Source organism: Papilio xuthus, unplaced genomic scaffold (genome assembly GCF_000836235.2).
Source record: "Papilio xuthus unplaced genomic scaffold, Pxut_1.1 DF828952.1, whole genome shotgun sequence".
NCBI classification, from domain to species: domain Eukaryota; kingdom Metazoa; phylum Arthropoda; class Insecta; order Lepidoptera; family Papilionidae; genus Papilio; species Papilio xuthus.
Window position 1 is genome coordinate 13935 of NW_013529697.1, and position 26218 is coordinate 40152.

Sequence of the window (26218 nt, forward strand, 5' to 3'; positions counted from 1 at the left end):
GTTAAAAAAAAAAAAAAAAAAAAAGAAAAATTAGCCTATCTCCTTCCCCAGGCACTAGACTATGTGTGTATCATCGCATTTATAATATTATTAAGGATGTGATAGTGGTAGAGGGGGGGTGCGGCGCGGGGAGCGGTGCGCTAACCGAGCAGGTAGTCTTGGTGCGTGTGCGCGGCGGCGAGCGGGTCGCGCGCCTCGCCTCGGTACCACCGCACGGAGCAGCGGCTATCGTCGTGCGGCGCGCGGCTCCAGCGCACCAGCGCGCCCTCCTCGATCAGCCGCACGGTCACTTCCATCTCGCCGTCCTCTCCGTTGCCATCATCGCCGCCGTCGTCGCCGCTCGCCGTTGCGTCGCTCTCGGTAATCGCCGCCGCTGACGCCGTGCCGAGGTCTTCACTTATCTCTGAATCTATAGTAATAAGTATATTGTAGAGGGCAATCAGTGAGATAAAGTGAAAAATCAGAATGGGCTGTGTCAGGTGAATGCAGCGGGTGGGTTAGGACTTCCCATTGAAGCATTTCCGGGAAGATTTTCACTGGTTTTGCAACATGAGGTCGAGCGTTGCCATGTAGTAAAATCACGTTGTCTTGTCGCGTACGTACTTTCATCGCCAGAACGTTCTTTAACAAGAGAGACCACCATAAAGGACCCGTCGGCAGAGCCACAGATCATTAGAAGAATCAACAGTTGCAGCCCGAGATATCGCTGACGGTGACGATGACGATATGTGGCGACGGAGGATTTCCAGGAGATCCAAGGCGCGCGATTAAAGTCCGCTACTCATCTGCGCTACGCCATTTGTTACGGGACAGATGCATAACATGTAAATTAAGTACAAGGATAGTAATGCATTATACACAAAAGTAATATACCCAGTGTTCGAACGAAAAGGGGTTTGCTGAAAAGGCCATCGCCCAAGTGATCCTGAGCCAGCACTCGCAGCTCGTAGTCGGCGGCGGAGCGCAGGCCCAGCACCGTGGCTTCGGCGACGCCGCGCGACAGCAGCCGCATGGTGCGCCACTCGCCGCCCGCGTCGCGCTCGCGGTACCACACCGTGTACTCCGCGTCCACGCCGCTGCCGCCTGCCGGACATGTGCACATGTGCACGGTGACAACGCTATCATGCGATGATGTCATAAGTTCTGTCAAAATCTAACTCTTATTTCGTTATATATAATATATATATAAAGAGGAGAAGGACACCTCGTATGGCGCGCGACGCTAACGCACCGAGCACCTAGGAAAGGTGTATGGCGCTCGAGGCTAGCTCACCGGGCACCTAGGAAAGGTGTATGGCGCGCGAGGCTAGCTCACCGGGCTCCCACCAGAGGTGTATGGCGCGCGAGGCTAGCTCACCGGGCACCCAGGAGAGGTGTATGGTACGCGAGGCGGGGCGCGCCGTCAAGTTGTATGGTGCGCGCGGCGGCACGTTCTCGATGAGCAGCTCAGTCTCAGCTACGACGTCGGCGGCCTCGTTGCTGGCCGTGCACACGTACACGCCGCGGTCCTCCTCTGACAGCTCGCTGATGGTTAGGTTTCCGTCCCGCAGCGAGTGTCGCTCTTCCGGGAGCGAGCTGCCATCTTTCTGTAAACAAACCACCACGCTATATAACGTACAAGCGGCCATCCGCGACACTGTCATAATTTAATCATTTGTGTCCTTCCACTCTGTTCTATATGTATGCAAAATTTAATCATTTAATCTAGATCCATTCAGCCCTTCTGGAGATACCTTTAAACAAACATCCATCCGTACATCCATCTAAACATTCGTATTTATAGTATTAGTAAAAAGTACTGAGTAGAGCGTCGGTGGCTCAGGAGTCAAGCCCTTGACTTGCGATCTTCAGGTCCTGGGTTCGAATCTCGCCATGTACTAATGTGTCTTTCGATTTCCGATTTGCATATGTACATTTATTCTTACGATTTAGGAAGAAGTTTAGGAAGAAATTCAAAGATATGTATGTGTGAAATCAACCAACCCGCACTTGGCCATCGTGGTTGACTATGGCCGAGTTACCCCTAACTTAGTTAGGGTAGACTCTGAGCGCCTCAGTGGGGATGTATAGTGAGCTGATGATGAATGAAAGATAACTGAACTGAGATGATATATGTAGATATATGATAATGAACTGTATCCAGACTTTACTTATTTCATCATTATTTATTTGGAGCACAACCGAAATTCAATTAATAAAAAACATGCAATTAATGAAATTTAACATTGATAGGTATAAATTAAAATATATTTATATATATACTTATTCGTAGGCTGGCAGGCAGGCAGGCAGGCAGGCAGGGGGGGGGGCATGCCGTAAAAATTAAGCCAAATTATTAAGGTTTATAAAACCTTATGAGTAAGATGAAGCCGGGGAGATGACTATGAAGATTTATATCAAATATCTGCACAAAAATTTGGCTTTGGGTACGATGACATTTGTAGTTGCAGCCGCAGCAGCAGCGAGCGCCGTACCCGGGTCCAGCGCAGCGTGGGCGCGGGCTCGGCGCGGTGCGGCGGCGCGGCGGCGGCGCACGGCAGCGTGAGCGTGTCGCCGAGACGCGCCACGTAGAGCGGTTGCGGGCGCGCACTCAGCCGAGGCGCGCGCAGCACGCGCACGCGCACGCCGCCCGACGCGCCCTCCGTGCCGAGAGCGTTGTACGGCGTGCACGAGTACACTCCCTCGTGCGACTCGTCCACCTGCAGCAGGCACCAGCGACATATACAGGTTGTGCGACGTATGAACCGACGGCCACAGGCCCCCGGATGTGCCCTGTAGCCGAAGCTCCGACGACGATGGGGAGCACGGTTCGCAACTCATTATGAAAATACATTACATTTTGAAATGACGCCTTGTTTATGTGTCTACATATGTTGTATAATAATGAACACAGTCTAAACGACCGGACCGATTTAAACCCGAGACTTTGACGGGATGGTAGCTAGTGTATGCATGAGTAACTCAGGCCATTTGTTTTGATTCGGACACTGAGGAAATCGCGAGCATCTGCTAGTATAATGTATACATTATGTTTCACAAAAATAATAATGAAACATTGTGCTGTTGTACGAGGGCTCTGAACCGAATCCTGGCTCGCGGTCACAGCCGCACTCGCTCCGCGCTGTTGCCGCTCCGTCGGACAGATAAGTACATATCTTTAGTACGTATAAAACTAAATTCAATCAATATTCGACGTTAACGCGAGTGTAAAGATGCCTTAGTATAGAATGTAATGTACGTTTACAAGATTGCTTCTTTCATTTGGAAGGAGATATCGCTGAACGAGAAGCTTAACTCGAGAGCAATAACAGGAAAGGTTAGATTTGCTGGATTTTAGCGCCTTCAACTCGAAGTGACAAATGTTTTAACTCAAATTGATTTTTCCTAAAATAAAAATATTCGAGTACAATATACTACTGAATATTGTAGTTGCAGAGGTTTTGGCGGTAGCAAACTGCTCGGTTGTGTCGGCGTAGCAAGCGATTCTTATGACAAAAAAAGGCACTTACGCGGTTAAACAATAAACTGCCGTTCATACTGTAAAAGACGCCGGGAACATTGTAGGGGTCGAAGAGGAAACCGTCTTTCTCCCAGCGTAGGTTAGTGAGCGGCGGGTTGGCGCTAAAATGGCAATCGAGGCTCGCCGCCTTGCCCGCGGCCAGGTATCTTTCCTTAGGCGAATACACTACTTTCGCTTTATCTGCAATATAATATAAAACGACACATAAATCAGTTGAATATATACAATATTATTAAAAAGATGAATGTATACAATAGAATAGAACCAATGCCGCTCCCTGTCCCGGCGCCCGGCCCCTCTGACTATATGCTCAAACAGGCGTCCAGACCTTCCCCCCTATCTACCCTGCTATGATGCCTTTATTTAAACAACGACTTATCTTTGTAAACAGCGCAGCCTTGGAATATGAAAGATAATATATAATAATATGTATATAACACATGCGCTTGTGAAACATATTAATCTAGACATTGTCAGTGGGGAAAAAACTTTATTCGCCTAGTAGCTTTGATAATTACGCGGGAGTGCCGAAGGCCACTCAACACCGGAAGAGTCGCCAAGTTATTTGCCTTTCGTCCGCCACTATAAGTACGTGGTGCGCTCACAGTGCACGTCGAGGAATGCGCTGGCGGTCTGCAGCTGGCCATCGAGCGCGCGCACGAGGCACTCGTACTCGCCCAGGTCAGCGGCGGCGGCGCGGGACAGCACCAGGCTGCCGTTGGGCGCGGCCGCCTGCGTGTCGCCGCCGCCCACGCGACGCCACTGCACTGCGGCACCAGTCTCGCGGGGCGCGCACTCCAGCTCGGCGCGCTCACCCTCCACCACAGTCGTGTTCATGGGTGGGGTCACGATTAGGTTCCCTCCTTCAAAATAAATAAAATTAATACATATTATTGGTACAATTCGTCACATACCTCATTTAATTTAGACTACATTCTTGAGGACAATTTGTTTCGTGGCAGAAGTTACATAAAAATACCTAAAATAAATTTACACATACGTATACCTCGCATGTTTATTTTAACAGTGGTAGAGCCCGCTTTAACATCTTCGCACGAATTGGTCCGGCTCGCCCGGTGAAATACCACGACCACACAGAAGACAGGCGTGAAGTGGAAGCAATTCCGCGTTTCGTTTGATGAGTGTGCGTCCCGGCCAAAATTAGTCCTCTTTCCCTTCCCGTCATATTTCTTATAAGGAAAGGATGGGAAGTGGAAGAGGACTTTCCGGATGAGAGGATGCATGGAAAGGGAAAATATTTTCTTTCTGTGCATCCTCTTCTCCGTCGATTAAAGGTAGGCAACGCATATGCAATTGCGTATGTCTATAGGCAACGGTCACTTCGCTATTTCAGGTGGCCGCTCGGTCGTTTGCCACCTTATGATATTAAAAAAAAATGTTATTTATTTATATGTTTGAAATATAACATCTTCAGAACTCGCGTCGGTGAGATTTAGAACGGGACTTTGGGTGTTTGCAGACATGTATATGTTAATATTTAGGGCTCACGCACCGTCAACCTCGAGATAGTAGAAGGTGCCATTGTTACGCGCCGGCGGCGAGCGGTTGGGGAAGAGCACGCGACAGCGGTACAGGCCGGCGTCGGTCTCGCGCACTGCGCTCACGTTGATAGAGCCGCGGCCGAGCCCCGCCGGCCCCCCGCCGCCGCCGCCCCCGACCACACGCCGCACGCGCCCGCCCCAGCGGTCGGCCACGCGCGCCGCTCCCTCGCCGCTCAGCCACGACAGGATCGTCTCGCCCTGCAACGTCACCCGAACCGCGGCTCAGTGTAAATAAACTACACAGCACCGCACTCCACCCGCGGATCTCTACAGTGCGCCGCTCTCATCCAATAATAGGAGCAGCTACGAATGCAGTGCGCATTTTGCTCACAATTAATCTATAGTCACATCGCATTGAAACAATCCAGAGGGGAGAGAAACAAAGTCGCAGCAAGGCCGAGGACGCTACCGCCTTCTCAGTGAATGTCGCTGATCGTCGTCGTGTCATCATTGTCATTATATAACAGGTCTAAAGTATAATTAATCTTTACTTCCTTACTTAAAAAATAAATGTGAAAGTAACTCTGTCTGTCTGTCCTTCTTTTACGCAAAAACTACTGAACCGATTAAAATTAAATTTGGTACACAGATAGTCTAGAACCTGGCAAAGGACAAAGGCTACTTTTTAACACGAAAAAGAAGATTGTACATTTGTATAGAGAAGTATCGTCAATATATTTTTTTAACGATAGCAGCTTCAAAAGTATTTTTTAGGTTGTTAATTTTGTATAAATAATTTGATATAAGTATGACATTCAATTTTTGTAAAAATGTTACTTTCAAGGGAGCAAAATAACAAGAAGGAATAGGGGATGAAAGTTTGAGAAAGTATTACAATACGTGAGGTTTATGTAAATGTTGTCTGAGGTTAACATGTTTTGTCGTAATGTTGATACAGTGTAACATCCTACCCAAAAACTGAATTTCACGCGGACGAAGTCGCGGGCACAGCTGTTATGTATAAAGTAGACAAACAAACGATAAAGAAAGTTTATACTATAAAAAATAAAACAATCGTAATCTATATGTATATATAATGCAATTGAAGCTATCATACATTTTTGAATAACTCAGAAGAACGTAAGAGTCTAAGGAATATCCTGTAACAATCTATGGACGACTCCATATCGTTTGGAAATTTTCGTGGTCTCATGAAGAGAGAGAGAGAGCAGACAATAACCATGCCTATAATCAAGGCACTGTTTCAGTGGTAAGTTCAATACGCATATGACTGGCTCTCTATTCCTTCACTGTGTTCACGATTCTTAGCTGACACAATCAGAGCGCCGGCCAACAATAACGGTCTAAGATTTTTTCTAAGAAAGGTTCTAAGTCCCGACTAACAAAGTAACGCATTCAGTTTCATTAAGTTTTAACTTTCAATGACTATACTACTTATGAGAACGACTAGCTTTTGCTTGCGACTTCGTTAGAGCAGAAATAAAAAAAATGGCCCAAGTTACTCCTGCATACATCAGCCCCGTTCAGTAAAAGTCCCGTCAAAATCGGTACAGCTGTTTCCGAGATTTCCCGCAACAGATTATAAATTTTAAAAAAAAATGCTAATACATAATTTGCCCACAAAATGTAATTTTTTGGATATTCCAGTTTTGTTAATTGTATACATAAGTTTAAATTAATCTATTTTGTGCGTTTGTGTGGAAATGGTGCTATTTGCAAAACGTGCATAGCGCAGGTGGGTGTGGGCACACGGGGCACGGTGCGGGCAGCGGAGAACAACTCAATCCTCGCGGCCCACGCGCACCAAATTAACATGATTAAGGATCTGGAGCGCCGCGAGCGGAGAGCGGCGAGCTGCCGCCGCAACTTATACTATAATACATTCATCTCTTTTACAACCAATGTTCCCGCATTTAATCACCTATACTCTATACACTATGGATGCAGTATTTGTCACAAAATTGACTCACGAAAACATCCAAATGTCATTTGTGTTCGTGACGCAGTTGCAACCAATTATTTTTCGCCTTCATTTTATGTTGCATATTAAACGATAAAAAGAAAGTTAAAAATGACTTGGACAACATGTTAAAATCTAGAATACAATTACGTATGTGTGTGTGTATCTCAGATAGATATGTACACTGTACAGTGCGACTCCTCGCTCGAAGCATTGCTCACATATAGTGCGGCAATTATCTATGTATGTACATACACGCAGCTAAGATACCATATAATATAATGTATGTACAATTACCACAAAAGGCTAAAGTTAGGTTTATCTTCGATAGTTTAATAGTTTATTATTATGTTACAATATTGTATATACTCAAACATTATATAACAACTCTTATCTATATACACATTATAAAGAAGTAGAATTTGTTTGTTCGTATTGAATAGGGTGTGAAACTACTGAACCGATTTGCTTTCACTTTCACAGTTGAGAAGCTACACATATCCGTGTGACATTAACTATATTTATTAATCCAAATTATATTTGAATTCTAAAATATATAATTTTATTGAACATTCTAAAAATAATAGTAAATAATATTTATAATGATATTTAATTATTATTTTTCTATTACATACATATAATAACAGAAGTTATTATTTTATTTTCATTTTAATCGTATATATTTAATAAATACTAATATTATAAAGCAGAAGAATTTGTTTGTTTAAACGCGATAATCTCAGGAACTGCTGATCCGATTTGAAAAATTATTTTTTTGTTTGATAGTCCATAGAGGAAGGTTTAAGTCTATATAACATTACGCTGCTACCAATAGGAGGGAAACGTCAGTGAGAAATGTTGCAAAAACGGAGAAAATGATTCACATTTGAGGACTTTCGTTGCGTGCGCTGCTTTAACGGTTTAAGTTACTCAAGAAATATGTATGAAAGTATTATTCCTTTTTAATGTCTATGGTATATATAATAGACTATATAATGTATAGATGGATGGATGTTTGAAGATATCTCTAGAACGACTTAACGGATCTCGATGAATTTGGCATACATATAGAACGTAGTATGGAAGAACACATAGGCTGCTATTTTTTTCTTGTAATTCCCCGCGGACGGAGTCGCGGGCGACCGTTAGTATAGTTACTAATGACATAGGAAGATAATAATAATCAAGCATGTGATTGGAAATTCAATATGGTAAATGCATGGAATATAAGGCTTCATTATTTACCTACTTACATACAGACGCTTCAATAATGCTAACTGTAAGTATAGATTATCGTATGATGACGACCTCTCGGCAAAATGAACCGCGGAGTGGACGAATGCGTAATAGCCTCAACACTTACGTCTTTATCCCATTGAAGGTGGTAAGGTATCTCGTTGCCAAACGGGAAGTCGAGATGACAGTTCATAACGGCGTAGCCGCCGACCGTCGCGCGTAGCCGCTCCGTCTCCAGCGGCAGCAGCGAACCGGCTGCGGCCACCAGCAGCGCGGCGCACACCACTGTCCCCCGGCCCAGTGCCATTGTCACAACAGCCCGCAACACGCGGTTCGCGGCCGGAACGAGCGGCACGACTGGCGGCAGAGCACAGCACTGACCGGCGACTGCGCTGCACCGCGTGCGCCTCTCTGCGGAAGTGCTGAGGGCCACGACGATGGCCGACCGTTCCTCCTGGCGGCTCCGACTCCCACCGACATACGTACAAGCTAAATAATTGTTGTGGACGTGCGACTTGTATATCAAGCCTATGTCCTGTTTATCGATTTTATACGGCCGGCCGAATCGGAAGCGTTTCGTCGTCACCGTGGCCCGCCAATTGGTAACAATGGGCACGGTGGCGCAAGGGCGAGAGCGGGCGACGCCTCGCAGGCGGTTTAACTAATTACATCATATCCACAATGACGAGTCATTGAAATGATCGTTCCACTTAGGGCGATGACGCGGCGGAGTGGACTTCGTAAGACGGAGGTAAGCTAAATTCCACGTCAAATCAATCTGAGATTGAAGCGAATTTGACGGCAAGCTGATCGTGTGCCTATACGCAGATAGAATATGATTGACATATTCCACAGTGATGAATATATCATAATTATATTAATACATTTATATAAGGAACATATCAAATTAGGGGCTTAAAACATGAGTTTAATCTTGTATCTGTAAAAATAACGAAAATTCCATACAAATTCCAACCCTTTATAACCCCTGTTTCGCGTTAAAAAGCATCCTATGTCCTTCGCCAGTCTCTAGTTCAGTAGTTTTTGCGTGAAAGGACAGACAGACAGAGTAATATTAGTGTAATAGCTGTCGCCCGCGACTACGTCCGCGCTATTGTTCCCCGTTTAGTTATCGATCTGGCTATACACTATTACCCTTGAATTTTGGAACACGCTTTATATATAGTAAGGATTAGGTACAGTTAGCTTTATTTGAAAATCTTTACCGAGATCGCCAAATTAAATCGACATTAACTTGGAGATAAATTAACAGTAAGCACTCATTCGCACGGGTGCTTTTTTACCGGAGTGTCATCCGCAGCAGCGTCGCGTTTTAAAAGCGCTGCTGTATGAACATGTAAATACATTTGTTCTTTTCGAACGCTTAATAAGCACGCGTAAAAAAGCGTTCATGTGAATGAGGGCTTACCATCCCAGTCCCAGGAATCTCTGACTCTCATAAAACACGTTTAACCATAGGCGTCGGTTAGAGAGGGGTCAGGAGGGGGAAACGTGATTGAGGATAATTAAAAAATATAAAATAGATGTAAAAACTACTTCGAAAAATTTGGCTCTTCCCTCTCTAGCCAAAATTCGTTTTCTTTCGTAGTTTTAAACTCACTAACTTTTACACACGCGCCTTTGTGGCACTGAGACAACTCGGTTTCTTTCTCATACTATTGCCCGCTATATACGTTCAGTTTTAACTGAAGATCTATCATCATCAACCTGCCCTTATCACTTACGGAGGGTGGGCACAGTATGTACTACTCCTCCATACATCTCTATCAGCCGTCATATCTGAATCTACCCCTTTCCTACGCATATCCTGTTTCACACATTCCGACGATCTATAGCGTGTATTAAGATAGATTTGTTTGACAACTGACGTCTATAAAATATCGAATTAATTTTGTATGAGAGCCAATGTTCTACTTAATGAACGGTTGTCGTAGTGTCGAACCGTCGCGTACAACGAAAAACTGTGAACTATCGAACATCGGTCTTGTAAGAAAATTAATCCACCAAATGGGTACTAATAATAATTTATTATAAGTATTTAGAAAGTTTTTGAATGTAATACAGTTATTATATTAGGATGCGAATCACACAATTAATGAAAAAATTAAATACATTTCTTTTTGGTTTATTAACACCACATTTTTTAAAGTTTTATTACTTTATGTAGTTATGAAGGATAAAGTGGCAATAGAAAGAAACAATTTTATTTATATTATAATTCATAATCAATTATCATGAAGTCTCGATTGCAAGTTCTATTCTATGAGAACAACCATCGAAAATCCAAATAATTATTGTTGCTATTTTACTTAACCCATATCAAGTGAATTTATAAAGTAATCTATCTTAAATAGACATACTATAGTGTCACTCACAAAGTCCAGGAATATATTTGTAGCTACAGGGTGTTATCATATGGTGGAGGCTATCAAATTATAAGAAAAGTTACAAAAGGTAATGTAACTTTTAACTATAAAAGAGTTGGATTTATTTTAGTATTTTTCTCCGTGTAGTTATAGATCTGGCTAACACCATTACTGTTTTATCGCTAAATTTTGGGACACGCTGTACAAACATTAAAACAAAGTTAATTAGAGCATGTTTTTATTATGATTTTACTTAAAATTATAACGGCCCCGGTTATAATTCAATTGTATTTTGAGAAATAATTAGAGAAATATAATGTACATAGAAGCAACATCAATTTATAATAAGTATAGTAAAAAAAACTGTAACATTAGAGGAAAAAAAATACAATTTAAAAAAGATGCTACGTTATTTTCTTTGTCAGTTAACAATTTTCTATCGATATTAATGAATGAAGTAGTCGAGGTCACGTCTCGTCCATTGCATGGTGGTGCTGGTGGTGCTCGAGCGGCGCGTCCAGCGGCAGGTGGAGCGCGTGCGCGGGCGGCGGGGCGGCGAGCGCGTGCAGCGCGGCGCGCAGCTCGAGGAAGCGGCGCTTGAACTGCAGCCCGCAGCCGCGCGACCGCCGGAACTCGAGCATGACGCGCGCCTCGCCCCCCGCCGGCGCCGCGCGCACCGCCCACACGCGCATGCGCAGCTCGCCCCCGCACTCGACGGCCAGCAGGCGCGGGTGCAGCTCGCGCCAGCGGTGTCCGTGCGCCGCCAGCGCCGCGCGCAGCTCCTCCAGCGCGCGCTCCTCGCTGCAGCTCACCCACACGCGCGTCATGCGCCGCACGAGCCGCTGCAGCACGCCCTGACGATACCAACATTCCATGTTTACTCTCGTTCGAAACTGCATCGATAAGTCAATTTAACTCGCATAGCTCGTCGACTGGATTCGGTTTCGGTGAGACCATATTTTGAAGACGGATTTAATTATTCGTGAAGCATAAGTTGCGGAGTGACGACGCGTGCATTTGTCAAAAATGTTATATAAGTCCTAAGTTATCAAGAGAGAAAAGGCGATGAATTGAGTGTATCTGGCATTGTGGCGTCACCTGGCGCGGGGTGTACTGGGTGTGCGGCGTGTGCTGGGTGAGCTGGCTCGCGGCGCCGGCCGGCGACACCAGCAGCTCGTCCGGGTGCGCCGGTTGCGACAGACTGAGCAGCGCGCGCACGTCCTCCTCGGCGGGCGCCACGTCCCACGCGCCCACCGCGCCCACCGCACCCACCGCACCCACCACACCCACCGGCTGGGAGCACCACTCGCGCCCCCCGCCGGCCCCGCCCGCGCCTTCCGCTGCAAACAATCCGGCACTCGTCTTCAACACAAACTTGACCGCGGCGAGCGGACAACTCGCGCAGACAACTTTTCGCTCAGGTACAATACAAATTCAACACAATTCCGATATATTTCCATCAAAGTACCTCGGAATTGGAATTAAAAATAAATTATTCAAGTAAAATGGAATAATAATAATTATATATATGTATGAATGTGCTGGATATCCCTCCCCGCACTCGGGGTAAACGCGCAAGGAAACGATGCGTTTGTAGTCATCTGCCCGAGGAGAGGATACTTCAAATTGTGATAGAAGAGAGCAGCGGCTAACAGTAATGAAGCAATATATACATTTACATGTATTGATGTGTTCCTGAATGTCAATTATATCTAGTTTACAGTGATACATATGCGGTATATCCCGATATTATTTATTTTGCTTACGCTCAGGACACGTGTGAAGGTGTCGAGTCGCAATGTACATACGGAAAGGGGCTGTTAAAAAATTCTCGATTGCATTTAGACTTTTCAAAAAGGAAATGACTGCAAAAACATTATTCTTAATGTTTATATTAGATTATTGTATGCCAACAAAGGAGCGGAGGCACTTTTGTGACTTATTTACATAACGATGTTTTAATAAATTCGGAGAATGATCTCTAAAGACAAAAATATAATTAAGAATGATAACGATGGACGACTCTGCGCCCGGGCACCAGAGCACCAGAGCACCAGTGCAGTGAGGAGAGCTGCGTGCGGGTCGGACGACTCCTCTCCTCTTACTCTTACAATGTGAGGGAGAGAGAGAGAGAGAGAGAGAGAGAGAACTCACCGCACGCCTCGCCGCGGCCGCGTGTCTGCGCGCGACGCGGTGCTTTGGTAATCTAGCTTTATGAGCACTGGCACACGTCATGGAGCTAAATCGCCAAAGTACCGAGTCGCCGCTTTCGCTGCCGTCGTGTCGTGTCGTGTCGCGTCGTGCCGGGCCGTGCCGCGCCGCGCCGTGCTGAGGCACGAGGCATCTCTGAGACCGTCGCCACTCAGAGTCACCTAGTACCTGACACGGAGCCGCCGCTCCGCCGCTCCGCCCCGCCGCTCTGCCGCTCCGCCGCTCCGCCGCCGCACATCTCGCCACTAATGGCGCACATCTTACGTCACCTTCTTCGTTCAATTTAAAAATATATAATTACAGAAAATTTTACAGCTTAAGTCAGAAACCCATTTATTTCAATAATTTAAACCGCTTTAAACCGTACACTTACTGCTATAGATCGTCGGCCAACAGCCGGAGAAACGTCATGTCGTACATCCAGAAAAGTAAACGATGGAGGTAATTACCGGCGTACTGGTGAAGGGAGTCGTGCGCGGCGCTGGTCCAGCGGTGCAGCAGCAGACGCGACAGCGAGGGCCGCGCGGCGGGCTGCGGGCTGAGCGCCAGCCGGAGCAGCGCGCGCGCCTCTCCGCCCAGCCTGCGCCACGCACCGCCCGCACCAGCCGCACCGGCCGCACCGCACGCACCGGCCGCACTCTCCCCCGCGCACCACGCGGCGTAGCGCGGCTCAGACTCGCACGCGCGTTCCCAGGGTAGTTCTGCAAGTTCACAATTATTATGTTTTGCAAATTACACTGCATTAATCATGAGAATAAAAACATCCCGGCAAAGGGCGCTTCTATCGACTTCTTTATTACATCACTTTGTATCGCTTTCCAAAAAATTAGAGTCATATTTTTTCACAATTCGGCGAAGGTATTTTTAATTCTAGTCAGGCGATGGTCTACAATATATCAGTATGTACCAGGTAGCTTCGCGTCGGAATCGGCTCTCGACTTTAACCAAAATGTTCATGTCATATATAACATATGTTTTAAATTGTAACCTTCTAGCTTTATCCACAACGAAGTTACAATGGTGCGAAGCGCTTCGAGAAGAGTTGTTCGGCCGTACTCGCCACGGCGGGTGCACTGGTGCGCACAGATATTAGAATATTGGCAGGGTTAACGGTTTCAAATACGTTAATACCAAACTTTTTATCTTAAATTTTCGTTTGATTTTAAAAATTCGTTGTTTTTGTAACGGGCAGAGCTTTGCATCTCTCTCTGTCACACAGCAATCTCGCTCGTGCTCACCGCAGTAACACAAAGCTCCTACTCAATGTTCGTCGCGTTGCGCGTAATGTAGCAGCAAGTATGCACAAACTATGTTAGTTTTAGTACTTGCCAACTACGGTTTTGTAACGAAAAATCAAATCCTGCTTTTGTCTCGGACAGACTCTCGACCACAGTCTCATGTATAAAATAGAAAGTTTCATTTCTTCGTGCATACTTTATCCAACTTTGCGACGAGTTATACAATTTCTAATAGCAGTCTGTGTCGGTCCAACAGGTCGTCTTTAAGATAGCGCGCGCCGAGGCGAACACCCCCAGCACCCCCAGCGCCGAGAGCTTTCCTTCCCCCGTGATGTTCAGGTGATGCTTTCCGGGGAATCGGCAATATATAAATAATCTTTTCTATGAACGAGAGAAGACGGCGCGACAGCGGCAGCGCTCGGGCCGTAACTTCGGTACCGTAACTTTAGGGCTGGCACGCCTACAGCTAGGATACCAAAGACACGGCCCGGCGCGAAATCAATTTCTTTTCCATGCGGCATTTACTTCCTAATAAATGTTCAATTAAATGAAATATAACAATACCTTAAAACATCCACACGTCACTGACCTCCGAGCAGCATGGCGTGCAGCACGACCGCCGCGGACCAGACGTCGGCGGGCGGCGCGCGGTACGGCCGGCGCGTCGCTAGCAGCACCTCGGGCGCCGCGTACGGCAGCGTGCCGCACACGCTGGACAGCAGCCGCTCCCGCGCGCCCTGTCTGCAGCGCCGCACACGTCACCGCACGTTACACACGTCGCCGCACTCGCCGCACCCTCGCCCACCCTCACCAACCCTCACCTGAACACGGTAGCCATGCCGAAGTCAGAGATCTTGAGGTTGTCGTGCGCGTCGAGCAGCAGGTTCTCAGGCTTGATGTCGCGGTGCGCGACGCCGCGCGAGTGCAGGTAGCGCAGCCCGGCCAGCAGCTGCCGCCAGTAGCGCCGCGCCGCCGCCGGCGCCATGCCCGCGTCCGGCTCTGCGCCACCACACGGGGCTCGTACACCACACGGCCGCACATCACACAGTTACAGCGATCGAACGCGACTCGCGGCGCAGGGAGTGTCAAAGTGCAAGAGACCGATGCGGTCGAAGAGCTCGCCGCCCTGCGCGTACTCCAGAAACAGGTAGTGCTTGTCCGCGTAGAGGCGCTCGCCCATGCAGCGCAGCACGTGCGGGTGCCGCAGCACGCGGTGCAGCGCCGCCTCGCGCGCGCCCCCCGCACCTCCCGCACCCCCCGCGCCGCCCCGCACCGCCTTCAGCGCCACGCAGGCGCCGGAGCGCGCGTGCACCAGCAGCCGCACCCTGCAGCGACAACAACAAGGCTTTACATACAAAACATTTCTGCCATCCTACTTTTGCCTTTCGGTTCGTCTCGCATTCATACTTCGACTCATAAAGTTTGATACAAAAACGCTGTTATCTTAGGCACGTGAATCTAACTCATAGTGCGTCTAGATTTTGCAAAAGTTATATAACAGCAAGACTTCCCCAACATCCCACGAAACAGAGAAAATCTGAGGAGATAGGGACGTTACGAAGAGAACGTTGTACTGGATGAGACAGATAATTACTAGTGGGGGCCCATTGGTCTAAATTCAACCATAGTATTATTTATTTCTGCTTTAAAACCGCTGTATGCACTTCTCCACACTTCTCTAACTGGGTTCAATTTCCCGTCTACTCGTTGTACGGACGAATTTGCTTACAAAGGGATAAAAAATATTATTAATATTAAAATAGCAAAAATATATATAATTTGATAACATTTAGACTGTTTCAACTTACGAGTTACATGTAATACATTAAGGGATGTCTATTTAAAGTGTTACTCTATTGATCCTATTGGTGGTATTTCCTATTTTTTTGGTATATTATAAAAAAACTCAAATTTAATTCATCTCCAAAAAATGTATTATAATAAAAGGTATTTGTTCTTCGTTCAATTGACAAATCATTGTTTTAACTTGAATGTTAGTGCACCTATTCGCAGTAGTTTGTGGTGCGCTTTGTTATCAGCGCTCCCTCATCAAAACCACGTGCCTGACGACGGAATCTTTTGATTTCTTTTTCTCCTCTGAGACGAGTGAAATCCATAAAGTCCGTCTCTCCTGTTAAATACCTTGCGACATCGGAATCGATGGAGCTTCTATTGTATCTAACGAGTATTATAAATACGAAATTATATGATGAATCTATGGGCGGCTGTCACCATGTATGTGTCTTCAAAATTACTAAATAGATGTAAATCAAATTTTGCACAGAAATTGAATGTAGTCCGAATGAACGAATAGTCCAGAGAATGAAAGCTTCAGTTTTTTTTTATATATAATTACACAATAACTACAGTTTTCCCCAATTCCCCGCGGATGAAGTGGCGCTCAACAACCAGTGAGAGGCAGAGGCAGAGGCAGAGGCAGAGGGGGCGAGTTGCCGATGCAGCTCGAGCTATCGTTGCGCGGTGTAATATACGAGCGTTAGCCGAAAATATTGAGGCACATAAAAACATGCGGCGATGGCGACAGCGACCGCGCGGGGTGGTTAAACTTTCAAGGATGGCGGCGGCCGCGCCGCTGATCGTGTTTTTGCCGCGCATCAGTTTCGCCCGCGCCCGCGCCCCGCTCCGCCCTCGACCACCGGACACTTCATCAAGTAGACTAAAGCAGATAAATCCCAGTGTTCAACAATATACAAAAAACTTGTCTATTTTGGGTTATTGGGTGCCATAAAACGCTATTATAAAACTAGTACATATATATGCTAATTTTAAAACATAACCACCAGGTACCAGGTTAACTACTTCTATGCCTTTCTCCCTAGCCTAGCCGGAAAGATTCAACCTAACACAAAGCAGATGTGTATTTCTTTGTTATGTTCAACTTTTTGCCTTATGGAATGGCATATATTTAATATCCTTTTCTGTAATTCCTCTCCTGTGCAATGAACATGTTGCATCTCTAGTCCGATGACAGTCAGCATGTTTAACACAGGCAAAACATGTCCAGTTTATTACTGATGTGTCTATGTGAAATGGTCATTTCACTATTATAGCTACTAGTGATATAAGGTATATTACTTGTTTGCCTCTATTACTTCTTTAACAAACATATTTCCTTCCTTATATATAAAGCATAAGTCTGTTAATATTGTAAGAATAGTTAATAGTGATAACATCAACATATGTATGTATAAAATGTCTGCTCGTAGCCTTCACCAAATATCCAAAGCCAGGCAATGCTACAAGCTAAATATTGTTTTATGTTGTTGGTTTTGTCTGTCTACCTTTCACATATAAACCACTCAACTAATTTACATGAAATTTGGAACAATTTTTAATGAGAAAAAGTATGGAAAGTTGTATGGAAGTATCATCATTTTTACAGTTAAACCTTTGAATCTTATTTTAAAACTGTTAATTTTATATAATGTAAATAATGTCAACTATGTGACAACTATATTTTATAAAATTATAATGTCAAGCAAATATAAGAAGCACAAACTCGCTAACTGGATTTCAACATTGTTGGCCTTTACTTCATAAATAATTTGTTAACTTTTTGTCTTTGCCTGTCATACACAAGGCAAACTCTTATTTTGTAATTATTCTTATATCTTTAAATCAACAATTAAAAACGAACATATTCCACACAAGTTAGAGATATTCAAAGCTAATGACATTAACACATCAACATTCACTTGATATTGAATTCAGCTTAATGGACTTCTCAAAAGCAACATTCATTAATCGAGATACGAGGCGGAGGCATCTTATTATGGTCCGGCTCTCGCGGTTTAAACGCGAATCACAATTTGCACTCCACTAATAATGTGGCCCACGAGTATCTGGACAAATAATCTGGAGTTAAAGGGAGGGGACGAGTCGCCGGCTGATAAATATACTATGAAAAACTCACTCTCCATAAGAGCCTTCCCCGAGAACTTGCGCCACCAACCATCCCTCGACGAATTCTCCTCCGGCCGCCATCGTAATCCTGCGACAATATACACTTTTAGTTGCTTTGACTCCACCACCACGCCGCCTCGATCATCCGCCGCCGTTCGACACATACATCACACCAATCTCGAATAGTGAACGTAAAATTGTATTTGTGCAAAAATCCAAGAACAATTGTGGCACTCTAGAACACAATCAGAGTTTAAATAACTTTACGTACAAAATATCTCGTATATTAGCAATAAAAGGTGTCTAAATGGCGGAAGGCACGTGGAGTTCGGCGAACAAAGCAAATGCCGAACATCGCCGTCTCCTTGTAGTCTCCACCCGATAACGGTAATCGCTCATCGAAAATACAATAATTTTAGAAGCAATTCTCATGCAGACATTAAAATAAAATAGAATTATGATGTGAATTATAGCTTTTCACTAACCTTTCAACATATGCACCATTTAGCCATTTTCCTTTTCCCTTCCTTCCACAATTCGTTCACCAATCGCTGACCAACCCGGCCGCGCCATCATTCCATCGAGCTCAATCGGCAATTTTAAGGCAATTTTTTCGAATGAAAAAGATCAATGGCTTCTTGCGTTTAGAAACACATTGGTTTGTGGTTATTGGTAAAATAATTGTTTAAATTTGATTGTTTATTTTTAGTTATTTTAAGAACATACTATTTGCATACTATTGTTAGATTAGGTTAACTTAATAGAACGGTAAATAGTTTTTAAATAAAAATAAATTTATTTTCAAAAGAGACCGACAAAGTTATCTGGCCAGGTTGATCTTTGCCAAATCGCTTCTGGTTTTGTGATTAATGTTACCAGTTCATAAAAATAAAAAAACTGGTTTTGTTGACATGACATTGACGTTGACGTCGTATCGTTTGACAAGCGTAGACGCGAAGTATATTATTATTTTTCGATTCTTTTGTTTGTGAATTTACTGTTAAATTTTGACTCTTGCAATGGTATTTATTTGATACTAAAACAATCCTTTAACAATAATACGATTTTATAGAACTACTTTAAATAAATATTTTTGTTCTAGGCGGGCTACTCCGAGGACCAGTTAGCAGGTGAGTCATACGTTAAATAAAAATGGTAATCAATAATCAAGCATTATGTATTATGTGCATACCTGCATAGTGAGCAACGGATGAGATTAACGACTATCATAAAAAAACTCGGTTTAAGCCATATAAATAAAGAGTAGAAGAGCATAGTGAGTTAGCAAGCAGGGTAGCGAGGGCGGAGCGTCGTCGTCGTCGTGCGCTGTGCGACTGTGACTCACGTCAATCAACCTTACTACCGAAAGCGTCGACTTTTGCAAGCGCCCTAGTTTCCTTATATGGTTCGTATTTTAAAGTAATTCTGAAGGAGTGGGCACGCAGTGCTGCGCCGAGCGTCCGTCGAGCCGCTCCAACATGTTTATGTACGAGCCCCCCACTAAACTCAATCTCACTTCTGTGGAAGGTACATTTGTCTTACTATTATATTCATTCTAAAGTAGTCCATATCCTTAAACTTATGTGATTTCAGAATTCCAGGAAGCATTCCAGCTGTTTGACTCGCGTGGTGATGGCAAGATCCACGTCGCGCAGATCGGCGACGCGCTGCGGGCGCTAGGTCAGAACCCCACTGAATCGGATGTCAAGAAGTGCACTCTGCACCTCAAGCCGGATGAGAGAATATCTTTTGAGGTCTTCCTGCCTATTTATCAAGTATGTACCACTTATTTTTGATTGCCATGGAGTATCATATTAGTTTAATAATACCCACTCTTGGTATAGTGAGAATATCATGTATAAATAGATATGCAGTCATTGAGAAAACCAGTTTGTGTTCAATTACAAAAGTACTTTTCAATATGTCATTAAACAAGTACTGATAACACTAATAACAAAGTGGATGTTTATATAAACTTTACCAAATGCTCATTCTTTATGATTTTCCTATTGCACCATTTTTGTAGCTCTGTTTGTATATTGAGTGTGTGTGTCTGCAGGCAATATCGAAAGCGCGCAGTGGAGACACGGCCAATGATTTCATTGAGGGCTTGCGCCATTTTGACAAGGACGGTAATGGCTTCATATCGTCAGCGGAGCTGCGCCACCTGCTGTCCACACTGGGGGAGAAGCTGAGTGATGATGAGGTTCTCCTACATTTCTAACTTATCATTGGGGTGCGGGTTGTGTGCAGTGACATCAAGTCACACTGACCTTGCATATCATGTAACTACTTGTTACCAACCTTGCAACTTTTAATGGGATAATCAATTAAAGTTTGTAACAATTATCATAATGTGTATAGTCAGTTTATAATTATCAGAATAATAAATGTTGATAGATTATCAAAAAAAAAAGGTATTGGGCTATTGCAAAAAACACAAATACGCCCACGAAAAAAAGAACGTTTGTTTAAGAAGTATCCTCCCGTTAACTCCCGAACGATGTTAAATCTTTAAACACTTTCTTTCTTCGTTTTTATTTTGGTCATTCATAATCATCCATATTTTCATAATTATGATGTAAATGTAGCTTCAATATGTGCTGAACTGTCACTGCGTGCCATCCACTTCATGTTGTATATACCATATGTATAACTGTGCGCGTTTGTACTAGAGCACATGTACACATTACAATGCGGTGTATATACATCCTGTTGACATTCATTTATTACATAATCACCATTACATCAGAGTTCACTATCATCAGTGGCAAATGCATGTGCTAAGATATGATTCATTACTAAGAGGAATTCCAAACTGCAGGCTCATGCTCATAATTGAGACAAGATTGACAGAAATATTTGACACAAAAGAAAAAAATAGCATGAAGTGAGTGTGCGATGCGCGCGCGTGTGTCTGCAGGTGGAGCAGCTGCTGCAGGGCCAGGAGGACTCGCAGGGCAACGTCAACTACGAGAACTTCGTGCACCTCGTGATGCAGGGCTAGACTTCCATGCCGCCTCACTCACACTATTCCCTTTCAATTCCATCATCTCTAAATATTCCAAAATATCTTCATAGACTTTTGTATTATTTAACTTAGGCATGTTATTATTATTTGTACAAATGTATGTATTACAATAAAATTATATCATAAAAAATAGTTTTAATTTAGTTGATTAGAGCTGCGTAGTGGAGTAGTGGAGTCGGGTAAGTCAACTAATATTGATCACATTTTGACGTGAAACTTGTGTCACCATTATATGAGAAGCCTGAAAACCATCAGTAATCCCATCCCATATCTCAAAAAAAATCAACGGTCACAAAGATGCGTTGCCGTTCTTTTTAGCCAAATGTAGTCTTGTATCATAAAATTAATTTAAAAAAAATATTAAGTGCTTTTGTAAGTTTCACCCTTTCCGAGATATAAGGGTACAAGTGATTTAGGCGGTTGTATTTTCTCAAGCTGAATTACAGGATCGATGTAGACTTTCCAGCTTTTACAAATTTAATTCCTAACTTTCAGCTCCATGTGAATCGTTGTATTTATTATGTATACATGCACTGGAGTAATAATTGCAAGCAAACAACTCATTGTGAGAGCGTCGGTGGCTCAGGGCTCAAGCCCTTGACTTGCAATCTGCAGGTCCTGGGCTCGAATACCGCCATGTACCAATGAGTTTTCCATTTACATATGTACATTTATCAGAAGTTCTTACGCTGAAGGAAAACATCATTATGCAACCTGCACATATCTGATAAGAAATTCAAAAGATATGTGTGAAGTCAACCAACCCGCGCCTGGCCAGCGTGGTTGACTATGGCCTAATCACCCCTAACTTTGGGCAGACTCCGAGCCCCTCGGTGGGCTCGTATAGTGAGAACTGATGACGAACTCTTTGTGAGAGGATGGTGCGAGGGAGTTCTTGCAGTTGACGACACGACTCAGTTGGAGGGAAAATAAAAAAGAGTTTGCTAGTAAATGATTTAATACAAAACTTTTATTATTTCGGCAGCAAGTTGACTAGGCTCTTACACTAATGCGGTACGTACAAAATGTAGAAGAGACTCTTGCTACTGATGCAATTAGCCGCGCTCAAACTTCTGTCATTGATCAACATTCTACAACATTGTATTGTGGACCAAAATCATGATTTTTGTTTCAGCCGATTACTGTGTCAAATTATTTGATTACCTTCGAGCGGCCACTGGACTCGGTGACGGAACTTGCGGCCGCTGCTGTAGCGTAGGAAAAGGAAGAGAAACAAGCAGCAACCGTAGAGTACAGCGCGCGCGACATTTCTTTGTAACTGTGGCCGCGAACAGATGAGGCCGAGGGTGGGCACGTTCTAACATGTTATGTACGTGTCATGTCGTGAAATGTCGCTACATGAATGGGCTCATCGGAGCGTTAATGCTTGAACACGGAGGATATGTCGTTCGCGCGGCGCCTTACATTTATACATTTTCTAATATCTACATACAGGTATTCTTATAAACTAATCGTAGGCGCTGATAGCGCAGGCGTGCCTCGCGCGCACTCTGCACGCGGCTTGCGGAGCACGCTGCACGCGGCTTGCGGGACCGGCTGCACGCGGCTTGAGCACGCTGCACGCGGCTTGCGGGACCAGCTGCACGCGGCTTGCGGGACCGGCTGCACGCGGCTTGAGCACGCTGCACGCGGCTTGAGCACGCTGCACGCGGCTTGCGGGACCAGCTGCACGCGGCTTGCGGAGCACGCTGCACGCGGCTTGCGGGACCGGCTGCTCGCGGCTTGAGCACGCTGCACGCGGCTTGAGCACGCTGCACGCGGCTTGAGCACGCTGCACGCGGCTTGCGGGACCGGCTGCTCGCGGCTTGAGCACGCTGCACGCCGGCCGGCGCCGTACAGTCTCACAACACTCAGACTATTAACTATGAACTAAACACAAGTGTCCGCGCGAGGAGGATGCTTCAGTTGTTTTCGTAATCTACAAAGTCTTCGCCTTTTCTAACAATTCGTTGATAAATTTCTGAAAATTTACAAAACTGTGTGTGTGTATTCAAGACTTACAAAATGTTGTTTGTCATTAGCTTGTTTTGGAAAATGATTTGTTACGCGTCTCTATGATGTATGATAATAAAGGGAAGGAGTTATACTACGCTCAGGTAAGTATCGACTAGTAACAGGGCTAGGGCAGGGATCACTAGCTTCTAATATCTACGTCACAACTAAACTTTTATAAATGTTTGTTAATGATATCTCATTGTGGCAAAATTAAGCGCCTTTAGTAATAATGAAAATATTTTTTGTGACAAAACCTTTCGCATCGAATGAAAATGATGAATATTATACAGGCTGTTGTAAATATGTGAGCATCCTGTTCATTTTAACTTAGTTCTACAAAAATGTATAGTTTAACAAAACTATGGTTTCAATATAAACAAAATGTATAGAAATAGTCTTTACTATTTGAAATATATAAATAAATAAATTATAAACATCCGAGAACTCTGGCGCCTAAAGTACGCAACATATAGATAGAGACTTATAAATAAAGGTAACTTGGGTTTTATTCGCCTTTTTCGACCAAGGAATCTGTAGTACTCTGTTGTAGATGTCATTCCAGGACATTTTGTAACCTAAATTAGACCCCCATTCGGTTGTCAGATTTTTCTGAAATTTGGTAACTGTCCACAGTGCTCACCTCCGCAGCACGCACTGGCGCACCACCGCTCAACGTAACATTGCCACTTGCCTATTGACTTCATTTTTGAACATCTGTACGAAACGCTCTCGCTATTAAATAATAGGCGATTGCGCGGTGGAGCGGCGTGCGGCGTGCGGCGGTCCTGACTGCCGAAACTTACGTGGACATCCTTTTGCGGCTTCCGGGCGTCGGCAAGGAGCGTCTGCGAACAAATGATAAAGACATTATCCAAAAAAATATTTAATGCGCTCTTTTAAATTAATCAAAATGCCTTTACGATTGCTTCTAAAGGCAGGGCTTTTTGAAATGGAGAAAGGATACAATTACATATATTGACGACCAATAAATGAATATAAAATTGGAAAAAGGCGGTGATGATGGTCGAGGCGAGGGTGAGAGGGGCGCACGTACCGTGAGATGTCGCCGGCGTAGGTCGTCGCCGTCCATGTCTAACAGCTCGTCGATGTCGACCTCCACGTCCTGCGCGGCGCCCCCCGCCGCCCCCGCCGCCCCGGCCGCGCCCGCCGCACCGGCGTCCTGCAACAGGCAAGCCGCCACATGTAGGCGTATGTGCGGCGCCGCCACCGCGCACAGCGGGCGCTACTCACAGCAGACTCGTACAGCTTCTGCAGCTCATCGTACAGCCACATCTCGACGGCGAGCCTCTTGCGGATCAGCGCCATCTGGTGACTGCCGTACTTCGCCGTTAGGAACTTCTCTCGGCGCTCCTTCACCTGCGCCGACAATTCCTTTAACTTCATATACTTCGAAGCTCCTAACCGTAGAACTCCGCAGCCGTGACTACTTATTGCTAGGTATATTGCAGTCCCTTCATTAGAAATACAAGTACCGAAGCCACGGCAGCTGAAATCACATGGTAAGGTTTACCCGTAACTAAAGTCGAGTAGACATATCAAAAAAGTTTGCGATCTCTTGCAACTTTCAGTTTAAAGTCGCTAATGTTTTTTTATTTATGTTATAAGGTAGCAAACAAGCGAGCGGACACCCGAAATCGCTGAAACAGCGAAGCGACTCATACCCATATACATCCGCAATCGCAGATGCGTTGCATACCTTAAATCGATGGAGAAATGGATCCATAGGAAAGGTATATTTACCGCTTGCATGCATCTTCTCATTCGGAAAATCCACTTCGACTTCCCATCCATTTTTATAAGATTTTTTTATTTACATCATTTGGTGACAAACGAGCGAGCGGCCACCTGAAATCGCTGAAATAGCGAAGTGACCGTTGCCCATAGACATACGCAAGTGCATATGCGTTGCCTACCTTTAATCGACGGAGGAGAGGATGCACAGAAAGAAAACATTTCCATGCATCCTCTCATCCGGTAAGTCCACTTCCACTTCCCATCCTTTCCTTATAAAAAAAAGGGTAGGAAGGAGAAAGGGACTAATAATAGGCTGCCGGTACCACACTCATCAGAGAAAACTCGGAATTTCTTCCTCTGCCTGCCTGTCTTCTGTGTGGTTGTTGTATTGCACCGGGCGAAAACCGGCCAATTCGTGATGTTAAAGCGGGCTCTACCACTGTTTTACAAGGCGGAACAGAGAAACGGAACAGAGACAGCGCACTCAAACCAGTACTGTTATGTATCATATATATGTTATGTGAAAACGTTGTGTTTAAATACAAGAGAGCAGAAAACAAAAAGCATCTTTATTTTTTAATAGGCAGCATAGACATTATTTATATGTATTTGGCGAACGGGCACAATCCACACCGTTACAAGGAAATTAGCCACGGCTCAGGCTCAGGCTCGGGCTCAGGCTCAGGCTCGGACTCGGGCGCATGCTCACCTCGCCTTTATCGCTGAAGTTGACGTGCAGTCCGGCCTTGGCGGGCGAGCGCTCGGTGGGCGAGAGCGCAGGGTGGGCGGGGGGCGCGGCGGGCTGCGCGCGCGCCGCGTACGCACCCGCCGCCGCCGCCGCCGCCGCGACGCCGCACTCCATGGCACCGCCCGCGCCGCTGCGGCTCTGCGCAGACCACCGAAACTTCAACGAACTTCAAATAAATCCCAATCTTACTAATAGGATTAAGTACACAAAGATATTATAAATACAAGTGTTTGAATAGAAGAATTGATACAGACAAATAGATAACGAGGTGGAGAATAACATTTAGGCTACAATATATACCGGAAGACTTATTATATATTAGTTTTTTCATAATATAATTGGGGCTTATGTTAAATAGCATTACACTGACAACTTTGTCAAGCTCTAATCAGATTTTACACCAATATTTTTATAATAAATTTAATATTGCATGTATTACGGAACATCATATGCGCTTCAAAATAAATATTTATAAATGTCCCCAAATTCCATAAAGCTTTTGATGTTATAAGAAATACATGTAGGTTCATATATCTGTTACAAATGTTATAACTTAAATTACAGCCACTTCTCTTTGACAGTTTTTCTGAAATTTCCTCCGCACCTTTAGTCCTGATAATGATGCAAATGCTTTTAGAAAGTGAGATTGTATCAAAGATGGCCGCAGCT

General features: G+C 44.7%; 3 protein-coding genes across 6 annotated transcripts in view; 1 reads left to right on the forward strand and 2 right to left on the reverse strand.

Annotated features, from left to right (window-relative positions):
- Window positions 1-5179, reverse strand: part of LOC106123287 (protein turtle-like) — a 5935-nt gene extending 756 nt beyond the window's left edge. The window contains exons 1-7 of the mRNA XM_013319530.1: window positions 5034-5179; window positions 4126-4383; window positions 3510-3700; window positions 2475-2699; window positions 1358-1586; window positions 874-1083; window positions 146-409 (exon numbers count right to left, since the gene is read on the reverse strand). Coding sequence (XP_013174984.1) covers window positions 146-409; window positions 874-1083; window positions 1358-1586; window positions 2475-2699; window positions 3510-3700; window positions 4126-4357 — 1351 coding nt within the window. The 5' untranslated portion in view covers window positions 4358-4383; window positions 5034-5179. The remainder of the gene's footprint in view (window positions 1-145; window positions 410-873; window positions 1084-1357; window positions 1587-2474; window positions 2700-3509; window positions 3701-4125; window positions 4384-5033) is intronic.
- A 5431-nt stretch (window positions 5180-10610) lies between these two features.
- On the reverse strand, window positions 10611-18746 carry grp (serine/threonine-protein kinase grp). Of its 3 annotated transcripts, none has more exons than XM_013324936.1 (8): window positions 18166-18245; window positions 18010-18087; window positions 15177-15400; window positions 14897-15074; window positions 14665-14816; window positions 13287-13538; window positions 11725-11966; window positions 10611-11480 (listed from the first exon to the last, which is right to left on the reverse strand). In XM_013324936.1, coding segments are annotated over exons 1-8 (1515 nt in total). In that variant the 5' UTR covers window positions 18168-18245; the 3' UTR covers window positions 10611-11093. The 3 variants fall into 3 exon arrangements, with proteins under 3 accessions (XP_013180390.1, XP_013180381.1, XP_013180371.1); XM_013324927.1 differs by lacking the exon at window positions 18166-18245 and adding an exon at window positions 18271-18477 and having other exon boundaries at window positions 10612-11480; XM_013324917.1 differs by lacking the exon at window positions 18166-18245 and adding an exon at window positions 18485-18746 and having other exon boundaries at window positions 10614-11480.
- A 195-nt stretch (window positions 18747-18941) lies between these two features.
- Mlc-c (Myosin light chain cytoplasmic) lies at window positions 18942-21160 on the forward strand. Of its 2 annotated transcripts, NM_001312472.1 has the most exon segments (5): window positions 18942-19021; window positions 19102-19129; window positions 19593-19774; window positions 20059-20205; window positions 20923-21160. In NM_001312472.1, coding segments are annotated over 5 exon segments (444 nt in total). In that variant the 5' UTR covers window positions 18942-19018; the 3' UTR covers window positions 21007-21160.
- The last annotated feature ends 5058 nt before the right edge of the window (window positions 21161-26218 follow it).

Coding starts and splice junctions, on each gene's coding strand:
- grp (XM_013324936.1), bottom strand. Junction 15,401..18,009: donor GGGGAAGGCTCTTATGGAGA/GTGAGTTTTTCA, acceptor TTGTCGCTGCAG/GGTGCGGCTGCTGGTGCACG. Junction 15,075..15,176: donor CGAGCTCTTCGACCGCATCG/GTCTCTTGCACT, acceptor GTGGTGGCGCAG/AGCCGGACGCGGGCATGGCG.
- Mlc-c (XM_013320364.1), top strand. CDS start 19,478: ATGTTTATGTACGAGCCCCCCACTAAACTCAATCTCACTTCTGTGGAA. Junction 19,527..19,592: donor CAATCTCACTTCTGTGGAAG/GTACATTTGTCT, acceptor ATGTGATTTCAG/AATTCCAGGAAGCATTCCAG. Junction 19,775..20,058: donor TCTTCCTGCCTATTTATCAA/GTATGTACCACT, acceptor GTGTGTCTGCAG/GCAATATCGAAAGCGCGCAG.